Here is a 15,736-nt window from a genome sequence, read left to right as displayed (position 1 = left end):
AAAAAAAAAAAAAAAAAAAAAAAAAAAAAAAAAAAAAAAAAAAAAAAAAAAAAAAAGTGATGTGCTGTGCCTAATGACTAGTGATGAAACTTTCAAATACTTTTCTAAGGTTTGAAAATGAGCTGGCACTTCATCAGAGCGTTGAGGCGGATATCAACGGTTTGCGCAGAGTCCTGGATGAGCTGACCTTGTGCAGAACGGACCTGGAGATCCAGCTGGAAACTCTCAGTGAGGAGCTCGCTTACCTCAAGAAGAATCATGCCGAGGTAGAGGCTCTACCCGGCTGGCTCTCACAGTCGCCTCTCTCCCAAATTTTACAATTAATTTCAGATGATAAATATAATATCTAGTTAACATTCAAGAAGGAACCTGTCAGTTTCTCCATATGGCTTAAATTGTTTGAGGTGCTTCTATTCATCCTGCTCAAAAGAAACAAACGTCCGAAAAAGTTTCTAATCCTATAGATCTTGCCCACCTGGCTCCTTTAAAAATATTCAGGCCAGACGCGGTGGCTCACGCCTATAATCCCAACGCTGTGGGAGACCCAGACTGGAGAATCGCTTGAGGCCAGGAGTTCGAAGCTGCAGTGAGCCGTAATCGCACCACTGCATTCCATACTAGGCATCGGAGCGAGACCCTAACTCAAAAAACGAAACAAATAAAATATTCAGATCCTAATTCCATTAAACAAATATCTTTCAGGAAATGAAAGCTCTGCAGTGCGCGGCTGGAGGCAACGTGAACGTGGAGATGAACGCGGCCCCCGGGGTGGACCTCACGGTTCTGCTGAACAACATGCGAGCCGAGTACGAGGCCCTTGCAGAGCAGAACCGCAGGGACGCGGAGGCCTGGTTCAACGAGAAGGTAAAACCACACTTAGGTGCGCTCCGGGGGCACCGCGCACGGACTCAGCCAGCAGCGCCCTAACGCGGCCCCTACTGTTCCAGAGCGCCTCGCTGCAGCAGCAGATCTCTGACGACGCTGGCGCCACCACCTCAGCCCAGAATGAGCTTACCGAGATGAAACGCACTCTTCAAACCGTGGAGATTGAACTTCAGTCCCTCTTAGCAACGGTAAGTGAAAAGTTAGGCAACAGATTTGCTTAGAACTTGAGGGAAAAAATCGAAGAGAATTTTCTTCCCACATAGTATTACATATTTTAGTTTTTAGCCATTAATTATAGTGCTTGACCTAAGACATATTTGCATTTCGCACATGACAATCCTCTTTGCCTACAAAGTATACCTAGATGCTAATAATGATGAAACATTAGAAATTAGCAAATACAATAGAGATATTGGAAAAAGAAAGTAGCTTTGACTTTGAATCTTCTATCCTAAGTCAAAATATCTAAAACCACTCATATGTGGAAACTTAAAAAGTTGATCTCATGGAAGGGTAGAGTGGGATAGTGGTTACTGGAGACTGGGAAGGGGATGGGGAATCCGAAGAGGTTGGTTAAAGGATACAAAGTTACAGCAGAATAGGAAGAATCCGTTCAAGTGTTCTATAGCACTGTAGAATGACTACGGTTAAGAATAATTTATTCTATATTTTCAAATAGTTCAAAAAGAGGGTTTTGAATGTTCCCAACACAAGAAAAAAAGGTAAGTGTTTGGGGCCACGGAGATGCTGATTGACCTGATTCTATCACCACACATTGCGTGTTTTGAAATAGAATTATGAACCCCATAAATATGTACAATTCTTATGTGTCCATTTTTTGAAAAAGAAAAAAATCCTACTGCTTAAAGAGAGCAAAAATACATTTGCACCACTCCTAGCTTCATCTAGCATTCTCTTTGGCCACTTAATTAAGAGCACTTCCAAATTCCTTTGTAAATAGCATAAACAAGAGGCAAGGTAGAGGCATGAAGGCTGACTCTAAAGCTAAACATGTAATGATAATCATAACTGCTTTCATTAAGGGTTTGCCCAGCACTTCCGCCCACACGTGAGTCTACAACAACTCCAGGGCACAGGCAGGCAGACATTATAACTCATGCCATTATTTCCAAAAGAGGAATCTGAGATTCGAAGAAGTTAAGCAATTCCCACAGTCCCACAGTTGGATAGGAAGGAACCAGAAGTTCTCTCCAAATTTTCTAACTCCCAGATCTATACTTTTCCCTCTATGGCTAGTAAACCACCAGAGTTTATCCACAGATGAGGCTATGAACGTGTATAAAATCAAGGCGTTATATAAAAAATACTTGCTGATGAAAGGATAAGACACTCTCATCTTCATTCTGTGTAAAATTGCGGTGGGAGTTCCCTCTGGGTAGCTCTATAATCCCATTCAGATTCACAAGCCAGTGAATTGAGCTACCGTATTTAAAGCCTACGAAGGTAATTCTTTTCTGCGGTTTATTCTACTCATGGAAAGTTTATGCAGTTCACTGCAGGATGACTTTTTAATAGGAGAGCTGCAGTCCTCATATGACAAGACTGTCACACGAATAGAAATGGGTAGCAAAATGTAGGCGGAATTCTAGTTGTGGAGAAAGTGGTAAATTGTGCCAAACTCTACAAGCACAGGCTATATTGGTGCAGGGGCGGGATCTTTTAGTCTGTGCCCTGTAAAGAGACAATTGCATCTTTTTAGCACACCTGGGCATCTGAGGGACATTCAGCACCAGCTGTGTCATTCTCAAATACAAAAGCAGGATGACATTTAGTAAAGGCAATGATTAATATTGAATAAATGGACTCTTTGGGGTAAATATAATTATTTGCATGATGTAAGGATAATTGTCTTAATTATCTCTTAAATTCTTTGGCTTATTCTAAAATACTGTGACCTTTTCTATTAAACCATGTCTTACCAAACTACAGAAACAGTCCCTGGAGTGCTCCTTGACAGAGACGGAGAGCAACTACTGTGCGCAGCTGGCGCAGATCCAGGCTCAGATCGGGGCCCTGGAGGAGCAGCTGCACCAGGTCAGAACCGAGACCGAGGGCCAGAAGCTGGAGTATGAGCAGCTCCTGGACGTCAAGGTCCACCTGGAAAAAGAAATTGAGACCTACTGCCGCCTGATAGATGGAGAAGATGGGTCAGTATTGCTGCCGTTGAGAAAACAATTTATTTTTAAGGTTACTAAAGATTATTTGAAATCAAGTACAAAATATCTATGATCTAGACCACGTGTAGATAAAAACTCTTTTAGTGTTATTTCAGAGTTCAGTGAATTCCCACCTTAAATCATTGTTTTTCAGTTTCCTCAGTAAAACAGAATGAAATAATTAATATAAGCGCTGTATACTTTTACAGTTCCTGTTCTAAATCAAAAGGCTACAGAGGCTCAGGAAATCAGACAAAAGGTAAGCAAAAGCTGTGTTAGGCATTCAGCGTGTATTTGCACGTGTTTCAAATGATGAGTTATTTCCTATTTATGAATTTGATAAATTCTAACAGTTCATATGTGGCATTTTAGATTCATCTAAAACCACCATTGTCAAAACAGTTGTGGAAGAAATAGATCCTCGTGGCAAAGTTCTCTCATCCAGAATTCACACCGTGGAAGAGAAATCCACCAAAGTCAACAAGAATGAACAGAGGGTGCCTTCCTGAACTACAGCCTCTGAGAAAGAATGCCCCCAAATTAAAATACCAAAATGAAACTAGTTTCCTAAAGAGGATCCTCCTTATTTTTCTGCTTTTCTTCCAATGAATTAGGACAAGTTATTTTTAGAATAGTACCATTTCTTGGGCTTTTTCTCTACGGTGGTGTTTCAATAAAGGTTCTTCCTGTTGCAAGTCATCTTCCCTGGTCCTGGTCAATCCTTGCATTTTAAATATACTCTCCAATGGGAGCTGAATTTTGTCTTTAATTTCTTCTGTTTAATTCAGTGGTCTTCACAAGTCGGGAGTAAGTTTAACATGTAAACCAGTTGGAGTCTTTTTCACATCTCTGTAAAATTTTGTCTCCCTTGTCTCAGTACAAAAAGCACTTACTGAGCACACGCTGTGTGCCAGATAATGAGGATAAAACAGTTAATAAGATCCAGTCCCTAAGGTCAGCATGCTCATAGAAGTAGAAATAAGAAACTGAAGAATCAGAAACATCCTTAAAAATAAAGGAAAGGTTATACATGGTGATATTTGAAGGTAGAAAGGGAAAAAGAGAGCTGTGAGGACAAGGCTAAGTGGAGAATTCCAGTGGATGTCTAATTCATAATCTTGAGCACTCCATCATAAGGGGAGGGATTCACAAGTTCTCTATGTCGTTTTTGCCATCCAAGACTACAGAGCCATGTGGCTCCTAAGTCCAACGTAACTTTTAGTGCACTGATTTCAGCACTTACCATTAGTGAATCGATTTCAAGCCTGGGAGTGGGAGGAGGTTAAACTCAGCAGAAAATCCTCCAGAGGTTTATTTGTGGGTGAGAGACTAGACTCCGCTATACCAATCCCATAACAGAAACAGCCTGTTTTTCTCTGGAACCAGCACCCCATTACTGAACTCTGCAGAACTGGTTCAATAGAGTTGAAGCACAATCACTTTCAAACTGTCTTTCCCCATCTCTTTCCCACATGCATGCAATAATACCTTGGTGAATGTAAGGCAGATACCCTCTCGCCTAACTTTTTAATTAACTGGTCATATATCCTCATATCAAAATTAGGAGAAGGAAACATCCTCCCACATAGGAGTTGAAAACTTACATTTACTCAAAAACCTGTGCACAGAGGTTTTTTTGCACAGATTTATTCATAATTGCCAAAACTTGGAAGCAACCCAGATGTCCTTGAGTAGGTGAATGGATAAATAAAGTGTGGTACATCCAGACAATAGCATATTATTTAGTGCTAAAAAGCTATGACCTATTAGGACATGAAAAGACACAGCAGAACCTTAAATGTATATTACTAAGTGAAAGAAGACAATCTGAAAAGGCTGCATACTGTATGACTCCAACTCTAGGGCATTTTGTACAAGGCAAAACTATGGAGATAGTAAAAAGGTCAGTGGCTGCCAGGAATTAGAGGGGAGGGATGCATATGGAGAATGCTGAGGATTTTTAAGGCTGTGAAAATACCCTGGATAATACCATAAGAATGGATACGTGTCCTTATACATTTTCCAAATCCATAGAATGTACACCACTAGGAGTAGATGCTAATATTAAAAGGTCTTTAAAGTTTGTCTTTTATAAATTTTTGAACACTTAGCTCAGATTTCATAGTACAGTATTTGAGATGTCTGACCACCAACTCACCATAACTCAGGGAATAAATTATTTCTGCTAAAACCAGGCCAATATGCAATACCTTTAAACATGACTGCCATGAGAGTCAATCATTGATAACCAGCACTTACTAGGTGCTAGACTCTGTTCTAAGCATGATTTAAGCCTCACAACAACCATATGAGATAGGTACTGTTATCATCCTCGTTTTACAGATAAGGAAACTGAGGCAGAGACTGGTTGAGTAATTTGCCCAAGATCACACAGCTAATAACTGAAAGTGCTGAAATGTGTAACCCACACAGAATGGCTCAGAGTCTGTGTGCTTCGCCATGAAATAATACCATGTTAGTGAGAACCTTATGACTCCACCTTCCTTCTAACAACAGAAGGGATAAAGAAACTACATGCAAGGTCACTCCAATCGACCTAAGATTACCAGAGACATCAGTACCTCCTTCTTCCCAAACCAAACCAGGGAAGCCATTTTGTGGAAGGACTTAGTATACCAGAATCTGATTCTCAGAAAAAAAAACAAAACAAACCTCATTCAAGTTCAAGAAAAAATGGTTATCTAACAGAAATATAGAATGTGAATTTTAAATAACAGCATACTTGAAACTGAACAATACATGTATGGGGGAAATTAGCATACAATCATTAGAATAAGATAATATAACGAAAAACTTTATCCTGAAATGAGGAGACAGCAACACTCCGTGAAGCTCAATTCATTTTGAATGCCTAAAATATGTATACACATCATGTAATGTTCTACTACCTAGTAGATTACCAAGAAATGACCAATTATATACATCCAAATACCAGTTTCTTGCCATGAATAAAATAATCTCAGGGAAGAAATGTATAGACTGAAGTAGCCCAGAGAATTTGTGAAATCTATCATCCATTTTGGGCCGGGCGTGGTGGCTCACACCTGTAATCCTAACACTTTGGGAGCCCGAGGCGGGCAGATCACGAGGTCAGGAGTTGGAGACCAGCCTGGCCAATATGGTGGCCCTGTCTCTACTGAAAATACAAAAAAAAAAAATTAGCCGGGCATGGTGGCCAGCGCCTGCAATCCCAGCTACTCCAGAAGGCTAAGGCAGGAGAATCGCTTGAAACCAGAATTCGGAGGTTGCAGTGAGCCGAGATTGTACCACTGCACTCTGAGCAACAAGAGCAAAATTCTGCCTCAAAAAAAAAAAAAAAAAAAAAAAAAAACTATCCTCCACTTCCAGAAAGAGAAAGAACTAGAGCATACCTAAATTTTTTTTAAAAAGTATTAGAGAAAATCTATGATTTAAAAAATTCAAGAGACCTGCCCACATGAGTAAATAGGCGACAACATTTCAAGAAGGAGTTAAGCATCATACATTCCAGTCCTGCTTTGATATAGAAATGCTTTGTGACCTCTATGGCCACTTAGCTTCAGAGACGACTCATCTCCAAATGGTCCTAATAATATGTGCTTAACTTATTTCACAAAAGATAATTTGTATTTGTAAAGTCTCTAGAGATAAATAGATTATGTTAATAATACTTTGAAATCTCATAATAACTCACCTAAGGAACTCAAGCTTTAAAAACTATTAAACTGACAATATTCTCTGTTTTTCTTCTTTTATTCCTGGGGGAAAAAATGAGCAAAAGATTAAAAATTTGACCAGGTCACAACAAAATCAGTAAAAAGTCTCTAAATAGGAATTGTATCTACGTTATCATGCACTGTTCTAAACATAAACTGATGGTCCCATAATAGTTTTGCATTTATTCTTTAAAATAATTTTGATTTGAAAAATCCACACAGTCCACTAAATATTCCATCCAAAAAAAAATTACTGTTTCAAAACTAAACCCATAATTAGTTAACCAATCAATTTGTACCATTGTAAGTGATAGAGACCTGACCCTGTCTGACATGTCCATTTTATTATAATAATTTAAATAATTAGCATTTTAAAATGTTTGTGCCTTTCAGACTGTCTTATAAGTCATCCATGATTGGAACTGCTCAACATTCATAGGAGACTGTTTGATGCTACTATTTTCATTTGCCCAGTAGGGAAATGATCCAAGCCTGGATAACTTCCCAAGGACATCAAGGCAAGAGAATAAAGAGTCGACTTCTTTGTGACAACTTGTCTTCTATCTAGTGTACTGCAAGTACTGGTTTTCTAGGTAATGCTGAAAACACCTCCCTCCTTTATATATCTTACTCCCTGCTAATCAATATGATGCTCTCTTCTCAAAGTAATTCTTAATGTCTTAAATATATAAATTTAAACTAAAAGGCAGTAAACACTATTTGGGGATAGGGAAGTGAACAATTTGGAGACTGTCAGTTGAACGGATGTTCTGCTCCTGGACCAAACCAAGAAATGTCAATCAAAGCAGTTCTCCATCACCATCGAATATGCATGAATTATAGTGAAATTAATAATATGCAGGACTGCAGGATTTCTATTATTTCACTTTTCAATTAAAGAAATGATAGATTTCTTTTTAAAATCTCCCACTACCAAAAGATCAATAGATGCCGAGATGCTCTGGTTTCAATAAGAGGGAAAACACAAACCCAGTGCAGTGGCTTACACCTGTAATGTGGCTACAGGAGGCTGAGCTGGGTGAGGAGGCTGAAGATCACTGGAGGCCAAGAGTTCGAGACCAGCCTGGGAAACATACTGAGACCACATCTCTTAAAAAAAAGGAAAAAGGATAAATAAAAGAAACAAAGAAAGGAAGAAAGGAAGCACTTAATGAAGTGGAAATATTAGAAATACTCTATGAGCATTAACAGGATGAGAGCGGGAGACATTTTCTCATTGGAATTTTTTTTTTTTTTTTTAAGATAGGGTTTCACCATGATGGCCAGGCTGGTCTTGAACTCCTGACCTCAGGTGATCCACCCACCTCGGCCTTCCAAAGTGCTAGGATTACAGGCATGAGCCACCGCACCGGGCTTCTCATTGGAATTATTAATTCTTTGTTATATGCGGTGGGGAGAGAATCTAGATTCTATTAATATTCCAGTGGCCAAAAAGATGCACGTTTACTCATATTTAATTTTGGCCGTCGAGGCTGTGATTTAGTTTTACTTCCGCTGGCGCCGTTCTTATATGTAAAAAAATATCCTTGGGGCACCTTTCCACCTACTGATTGGACACTGTTAAAAGTCACCCAATTGTGAAAAACAACAATTACGATGCAGGTAACTTTTATTACAAACTGACATAGTCAAGACCGAAATGACCCAGTGAATCCTATAAAAGGCCAAGGGAGCTAACGAGTGTGGAAGGTGGACTCTGGCTTTGCTCCTCTCTCCGGGAAGGGGTTGCTCGGCTGTGCTGTCGCCATGTCTTTTCGACTTTCTAGTGGATCCAGGCGGATCTGCTCACGAACTGGGTCTGCTAGGCTGCCCGGTGGAGGCACCGGCTTTGTGGCTGGGAATGTGTGTGTTGGGTCGGGAGCAGGGAGCAGCTTTTCTTGTACTCTTGGGGGCATTTCTTCTGCAGGAAGCTTCTGCAATAGTGGTGGAGGGTTAGGAAGTGGTGCCTGTGCTGGTTTTCTTGGCAATGAGCACAGCCTCCTCTCTGGGAATGAAAAGGTGACCATGCAGAATCTCAACGACCGTCTTGCATCCTACCTGGACCACGTGCGTGCCCTGGAGGAGGCCAATGCAGACCTGGAGGAGAAGATCAACGGCTGGTACCAGAAATGTGAGCCTGGCTCTTCCCGGAGACATGATCATGACCATAGCAGATACTTCTCAGTCATCAAAGATCTTAAAAGGCAGGTAAGAAATAAGGATTTGCATGCTTTTGCTACAGACTTTGGGTGTGTATGATTTAAAGAAGAGAAAATATAAAATGTGCTTAACAAATTTTTATGTGTTGTAGGATTTGTTCACTCTGTATTTCCAGTGCTCAGGGCAGTGCCTGGCAATAAAAACTTGTAGAATTAAAGAACGAAAAAGAATTCATTTCAAAATAGATATATGCACTTCATTTTCCATATATTTAGCTCACACCATTTGATCAAAAGTAATAAAAGTATCCATGTGGCCCTTAAGCTGTGAATGTTTATTATCTGAAAAAAAAATCCAGATTTCTTTAACATAGAAGAAAAGATTCTAAAGCAGATGTTTGACAGGTTAAGAAGATATAAAATCACGCTGAAGCCTGGGGTCTCCTTTGAATTTTGGTACTTAATATTTTGCACACTCTTTCCTATTTAGATTATTTCTGCGACCACCTGTAACACCAGCATTGTTCTACAAAATGACAATGCCAGACTTACCGCTGATGACTTCAGGCTGAAGTAGGTGAAAACAAATTGATTAATTATATTAATAAAAGTTAAAATATTACAACTGGATTAAAGAACATATCTTTTGCTTTGAAAACCAAAATGTTTTTTTTAAAGTTAGACTAGATCAATGAAGAAATTGAATTAAATCTGCCCCTATAAAAAGAGCTATCATGGTTGGACGCAGTAGCTCATGCCTGTAATCCTAGCACCTTGGGAGGCCGAGGCAAGCAGATCACTTGAGGTCAGGATTTTGAGACCAGCCTGGCCAACATGGCAAAACCCCATCTCTACTACAAATACACACAAAAAAAAATAGTCAGGCATGGTGGCGCACTCCTATGATCCCAGCTACTCTGGAGGGTGAGACACCAGAATCACTTGAACCTGGGAGGCTGAGGTTGCAGTGAGCTGAGATGGGGCCACAGCACTTTAGCCTGAGTGACAGAGTGAGACTGTTTAAAAAAAAAAAAAAGCTATTACACATTTTTTAAAATCTAAAATCTAGCAATATCTTATTTAATTGCTAAGTCCATTGGATGACAAAAATCAACTCGGAAGAAATAACATTTCCAAAATACAATTCATGAATTGTTAGGTATCTCAAACCATTTTAGAAGTTTACCATTGCAAGAAGCTTCAGAAGTATGTACACAACATCATATCTTTCAGCATACCAAATGTCTTTAAAAGTTGTGCTTTGCACCTGCCTACGATTACAATTCTCAGGTGCCTTACTATCTTTCAGGTATGAAAATGAGCTGGCTCTGCACCACAGCGTTGAAGCCGACACCAATGGTCTTCGCAGAGTGTTGGATGAGCTAACCCTTTGTACAACCGACCTGGAGATACAGTGTGAGACCCTCAGTGAGGAACTGACCTACCTCAAAAAAAATCACGAGGAGGTAAGGAAGCCTGCAGAGTGGCCTCATACAGCGTCTGATTTCCTTCTTCAAGTCCACTGTTCGTTTCATAGCAGGGCATGACTATCAGTCAAAATCCTCCACTGAGGATTAATACCGATCCCTTTTCTAGGAAATGACAGTCCTGCAATGTACAGCTGGGGGGAATGTGAATGTGGAGATGAATGCAGCCCCGGGAGTGGACCTTACTGTCCTGTTGAACAACATGAGGGCTGAGTATGAGGACTTGGCTGAGCAGAACCGCAAAGACGCTGAAGCCTGGTTCAACGAGAGGGTAGGTCTATGCCAAATTACGAGGGGCTTGCTCAGTAGACCATCAGGCTGGTCACTAATCCTTTCGACAATTACACTTCAGAGTGCAATGCTGCAGCAACAGATTTCTGATGATGAGGGAGCAGCCACAGCAGCCAGAAATGAGCTGACCGAATTGAAACGCAATCTGCAAACCCTGGAAATAGAACTTCAGTCCCTCATGGCTGTGGTACGTAGGAATTGCCATTGAATTGAATATGTGTGTGAATATGTATAAATCAATACAGATAGAAAAATATATATAACACCAAGTACATATAACTATTTACATATGACTAAAAGTATAAAATATGTTAAATATCAAGAATTCTGTCCCTAAACTCACTACCTTTTTGCAATATAAGAATTTTTTTTATTCTTGCAAATGTTGATTCTCAATTGAAAATATTCAGACCTTATATGAATATTTCTTTCTACCTTGAGAATTTTTAAAATATGACCATGCCAGCCAAGCATGGTGGCTCACACCTGTAATCCCAGCATTTTGGGAGGCCGAGGCAGGTGGATCACTTGAGATCAGGAGTTCAAGACCAGCCTGGCCAACATGGTGAAACCCCATCTCTACTAAAAATATAAAAGTTAGCTGGGTATGGTGGCATGCACCTGTAATCCCACCTATTCAGGAGGCTGAGGCAGGAGAATCACTTGAACCTAGGACAGGAGGTTGCAGTAAGCTGAGATTGTACCACTGCACCCCAGCCTGGGTGACAGAGCAAGACGCTATCTCAAAAAAATAATCAATAAAATAATATAAATTATGACCATGCCATTTCTCTTTTACACGTTCAAGTCTTACTTTGTTTTTCTTTCAGAAATATTCCTATGAATGCTCCTTGGCTGAGACCGAAGGAAATTACTGCAATCAGCTTCAGCAAATTCAGGATCAGATCGGGGCAATGGAGGAACAGCTGCAACAGATTCGAATGGAAACAGAGGGCCAGAAGCTGGAGTATGAACAGCTTCTTGATGTAAAAATATTTTTAGAAAAAGAAATTGAAATTTATTGCAACTTACTAGATGGAGAAGAAAGGTAAATATTTAACCTGTGGGGGGAAAAAAAAACCTCACATCAACTAGGTTTTCTCATAGTATAGGTAAATGAATATTGCATCCTAGAATTTCCTACTCTAGAGATCATACATATTTATCATCAGGAATGTATATTATTGCAGCCAAGTGAAGTTAAAACATGTATGTAAAATATTTGTATGTATGATAATACAAAGGACATTTAAATATAGAATATTTAACAATTCCAGTACTCCAATTCAAAAGGAAAATTATTTTCTGTGATTTAGTGTGTACGCACATTTCTTATAAATAACTCACTCTCTTTCATTATCGCAGCACTAGTTACCCCACATGTACCTCATATTAAAGATAAGCAATGAAGATACAGGAAGAATTAACTAGAGAGGGTCCATAGTTTCATAGTCAATAAAAACAGCGCTGGAATTACAGCCTTGGATGTGAATCAAATACTGGGTGAATTATGAACACATTGTTCAGCCTTTTCAAATGCAGTTTCCCCACTGCTGAAATCGTGATAACACCAAAACCATACTTGTAACCACTCTTAACTATAATGTCTCACTATCTAGGTAAACAGCTCGTGACAGTGGCATACATAGAAAAGATATTTGGTATTCACTGCCTGTCACTAAATGCTTGCCCATGGCCGCATAGTGAAGGGGTGACATCTTGCACACTCCAAGGCCCATCAGCCTTCTGCAGCCTATTCTCACAGGAACCCAACAGTGATTGCTCCCTCTTCAGAACGAAGCACTCATTACACCATTCATTTTTCACTAATTTATAGCACTTTTCATTTTATGGGTAACTTTTTGCATGTGTATACTTTATTTCCAACAGTAAAAACTGTGTCTTGGTTCTATATTTCCTGCAGCACCCAGCCCAGTACCTTCTTCATGGTAGGCTCTCCAAACATATTCACTGGCCAGTTGATTGAAAAGTTAGTGAGAAATATTGCTAGATGAAAGAGGTAATATCTGGTCATGAGAAAATGTCTACCCATAAACATCCATCTAATCTCTTCTTTCACTATGTTGAAATCATGAAAAGCTTAGTAGTGTCCCTTAAATATATGAGGAATTTGAATCTTATTGAAAATAGAACTCCAAAACTCTTCTTCCCAATTTAGAGGTATTTATAAGCTCACTAAGGAAAGAAAACAAATGCAATAATTTACTCTTCTCTTCACAGAAAAGGCAAATCCACGTGTTACAAATCGAAAGGATATAAGCCTGTGAATTCTGGAAATCAAGCCAAAGGTAGAAACGGTTTTCCTACTTGGTATAACTCCTCAAACTCCATCAATTGTGTTAACTAAGTTACTTATTTGTTAACGATATAAAATTTGTTGTTAAGTTTACTTCTGATGAATGAAGGGATGAGGGGTCATTATGATAGTTCTTAATACTTATATTTTATATTCCTGTGAAACAACAGATGTGGTCAAATTGCAAAATTACTGAAATGAAGAATTAATCCCACAACATATTTCTAAGCTGGAATGTATTATTTTTCACAGTTTCAATACTTTGATAAAAGAGCTACTTTATCTTAAGCCATGAAAATAGGGCAAGTTGGTATTTAAAAGAAGACATTATTTGCAGCCGGCCTCTACTGCCTGATACTTAGAGCGTTCTAATCCATGTTTCATTTATGTTTTCAAACACCCACTGCTCTAAAACAGTGGCAAATATAAGAGAGATAGTCCAGGCTCTTGCTAAACACAGACTTCAAACAAGTATTATATCTCAATTTACTGCAAACTTGCAAAAAAATTTTAAGACATTTTTTAAAAGGTGCGATGGCTCATGCCTGTAATCTCAGCACTTTGGGAGGCCAAGGCAGATGGATCACTTAAGGTCAGGTGTTTGAGACCAGCCTGGCCAACATGGTGAAACCCCATCTCTACTAATAATACAAAAATTAGCTGGGCATGGTGGCAGGTGCCTGTAATCCCAGCTACTCGGGAGGCTGAGGCAGAAGAATAGCTTGCATCTGGGAGGCAGAAGCTGCAGTGAGCCAAGATAACCCTAATGCACTCCAGCCTGGGCGACAGAGCGAGACTACTTCTCAAAACAAACAAACAAACAAACAGTATACCTGTAATGGCCAAATACTTTTCAACCTGTTAAAAAATGACCACAAATATTTTATTTATTTTATTTTAGACTCAACAGAAGAAACCGTTGTCAAAACACTGGTTGAGGAACTGAATCAAATCGGCAATGTCCTTTCACTGAGAGTCCACTCAGTTGAAGAAAAGTCCTCTAAAATAAGCGACATTACAATGGAACAACGAGTACCTTCTAAAGTACCATAATGAGGAAAAAGTTATAAAAACAGAAAAAAAGGAAAGAAAGAAAGAAAGAGAGAGAGAGAGGAAAGAAAGAAAGAAAAAGAGAGAAAGAAAGAAAGACTGCCTTTGCAAAAATCCTACTGGTCAAATAACCTAAGGAAATTATTCATTTCTGTTCTTCAGAATAAAAGGGCTAGAATTTGTTCTCTTTCTCTTCCTTTTCTCATGTTCTACACATGCAATCCTTTTCCAGAGAAGAAAAATCCTGCTCTGTCCCTAATTTTTGTTTTTATTTTGGAGACCTTTTCTGACATTTCATTAAAACTTCTTCTGTTGCAAGTTATTTTTATAATATCTGGTTCTTTTTCATTTCTCAAGTTGATTCCAATGTGACAATACTAAGGACCTGCCAATAAAATAATGTGCTTCATTTCATAGTCACACTTACCTCAATTAATAACAGGACGAGTTGGAAAGAGTACTAGCCCTAATGTCTGCTCCCACATCTGTCCCTGATTAACTATGTAAATGATGTGATGTTTTTGGGTTTCAGCTTCTATGAACATAAAAGAAGATGACAATACCCAACCCACTGATGAGTAGGATTTGTTTACCCTTGCAATGCCTAGCCTGGATGATCGCAAAGGTTTGTTGTAAAATCTGAACCTGGAGAGCTATTTTTCCGTTTTCCAGCACAGGCATCTCTCTGCCCCTACCATGGTGGTGGCTAAGCAAATTTAGAACTCAAGCCTAGGGGTGGTTCTAAATCTTGCTCATAGCCTCCTGCCACAAAATTCTGCCTCACATCCTTACTAAATTATTTTGGAAAGTGCAGCTGGGATTGGAAGCAGCAAAATTCTGGGCTAAAGAGATTTTTTTTCATTTGGGGTGGAATGAGGCAGTGAGCTCTACAACCACTTGGATTTCCAACTTGCATGGCAGGGCATCATTGAAAGGTTTTAATCAACTGGCATATAGACAATGTGGAATTCAAAACAGCTCATGAAGACTGAACTGCCCCATTTCAGGGTGCTAAACCCTCTGAGGTGGCATCTACAAGTCTCAAATATAGGCTTGGTCACCATTATTTCCTGCTTCCACATAAGATAGTTGACCTTAGCCTGACGACACTCTCTTGAGATGTAGATACAACTGAAAGTTACTTTTGTCAGGGTCTTCTTATGATCAATGGTCCCAACCATGATGACAAAAGCCATATTTCAATGGTATGGAGTTAGATTAAGTCTGGTTAGAAGTGCTTTCAACTGTGGAACTATAGTGATATCTTACATTTACTGAGTGTACTTTAACTCACTTTATATGCATTAACCAATTTAATTTTGATAAATGCTTATGAGATAGGTGTTTTATTATCTTTATTTTATATATGAGGAAAACAGATACTCAAAGAGATCAAGGAATTTCTCCAGGGCTACACAATTGACGTGTAGCAGGGCTTAGATTCAAATCCAGATCTCTTCTTTGCCATGGTGATTCAAGTTCCACTCGAACGGAAAAAAAATAAGCATAGGAATTCGCTGTTTTCACACTAAGATTCCATTGCCACCCAAGAAGTATCACAATCAGGCAAACTTTTATGCCCATGACTATCAGTGATACAATGAAAGCAAGGAGTATGGTTTTCAGTGCAGTGGGCCTGCTTACAGATGCCTAC

General features: G+C 39.3%; 2 protein-coding genes across 2 annotated transcripts in view; both read left to right on the top strand.

Annotated features, from left to right (window-relative positions):
- KRT27 (keratin 27) overlaps positions 1–3,761 on the top strand; it is a 5,734-nt gene extending 1,973 nt beyond the window's left edge. The window contains exons 3-8 of the mRNA XM_017497164.2: positions 110–266; positions 703–864; positions 948–1,073; positions 2,836–3,053; positions 3,272–3,321; positions 3,435–3,761. Coding sequence (XP_017352653.1) covers positions 110–266; positions 703–864; positions 948–1,073; positions 2,836–3,053; positions 3,272–3,321; positions 3,435–3,571 — 850 coding nt within the window. The 3' untranslated portion in view covers positions 3,572–3,761. The remainder of the gene's footprint in view (positions 1–109; positions 267–702; positions 865–947; positions 1,074–2,835; positions 3,054–3,271; positions 3,322–3,434) is intronic.
- Positions 3,762–8,505: 4,744 nt separating this feature from the next.
- On the top strand, positions 8,506–14,400 carry KRT26 (keratin 26). The gene is made up of 8 exons (XM_017497161.1): positions 8,506–8,986; positions 9,428–9,510; positions 10,247–10,403; positions 10,534–10,695; positions 10,777–10,902; positions 11,546–11,763; positions 12,957–13,024; positions 13,934–14,400. Exons 1-8 carry the CDS (start codon positions 8,546–8,548, stop codon positions 14,083–14,085), a joined length of 1,407 nt encoding a protein of 468 aa, XP_017352650.1. The 5' UTR covers positions 8,506–8,545; the 3' UTR covers positions 14,086–14,400.
- The last annotated feature ends 1,336 nt before the right edge of the window (positions 14,401–15,736 follow it).

Source organism: Cebus imitator, unplaced genomic scaffold (genome assembly GCF_001604975.1).
Source record: "Cebus imitator isolate Cc_AM_T3 unplaced genomic scaffold, Cebus_imitator-1.0 Scaffold228, whole genome shotgun sequence".
NCBI classification, from domain to species: Eukaryota; Metazoa; Chordata; class Mammalia; order Primates; family Cebidae; genus Cebus; species Cebus imitator.
The sequence above is the reverse complement of the archived record's forward strand: the minus strand, read 5'-3'. Positions and strand labels throughout refer to the sequence as shown.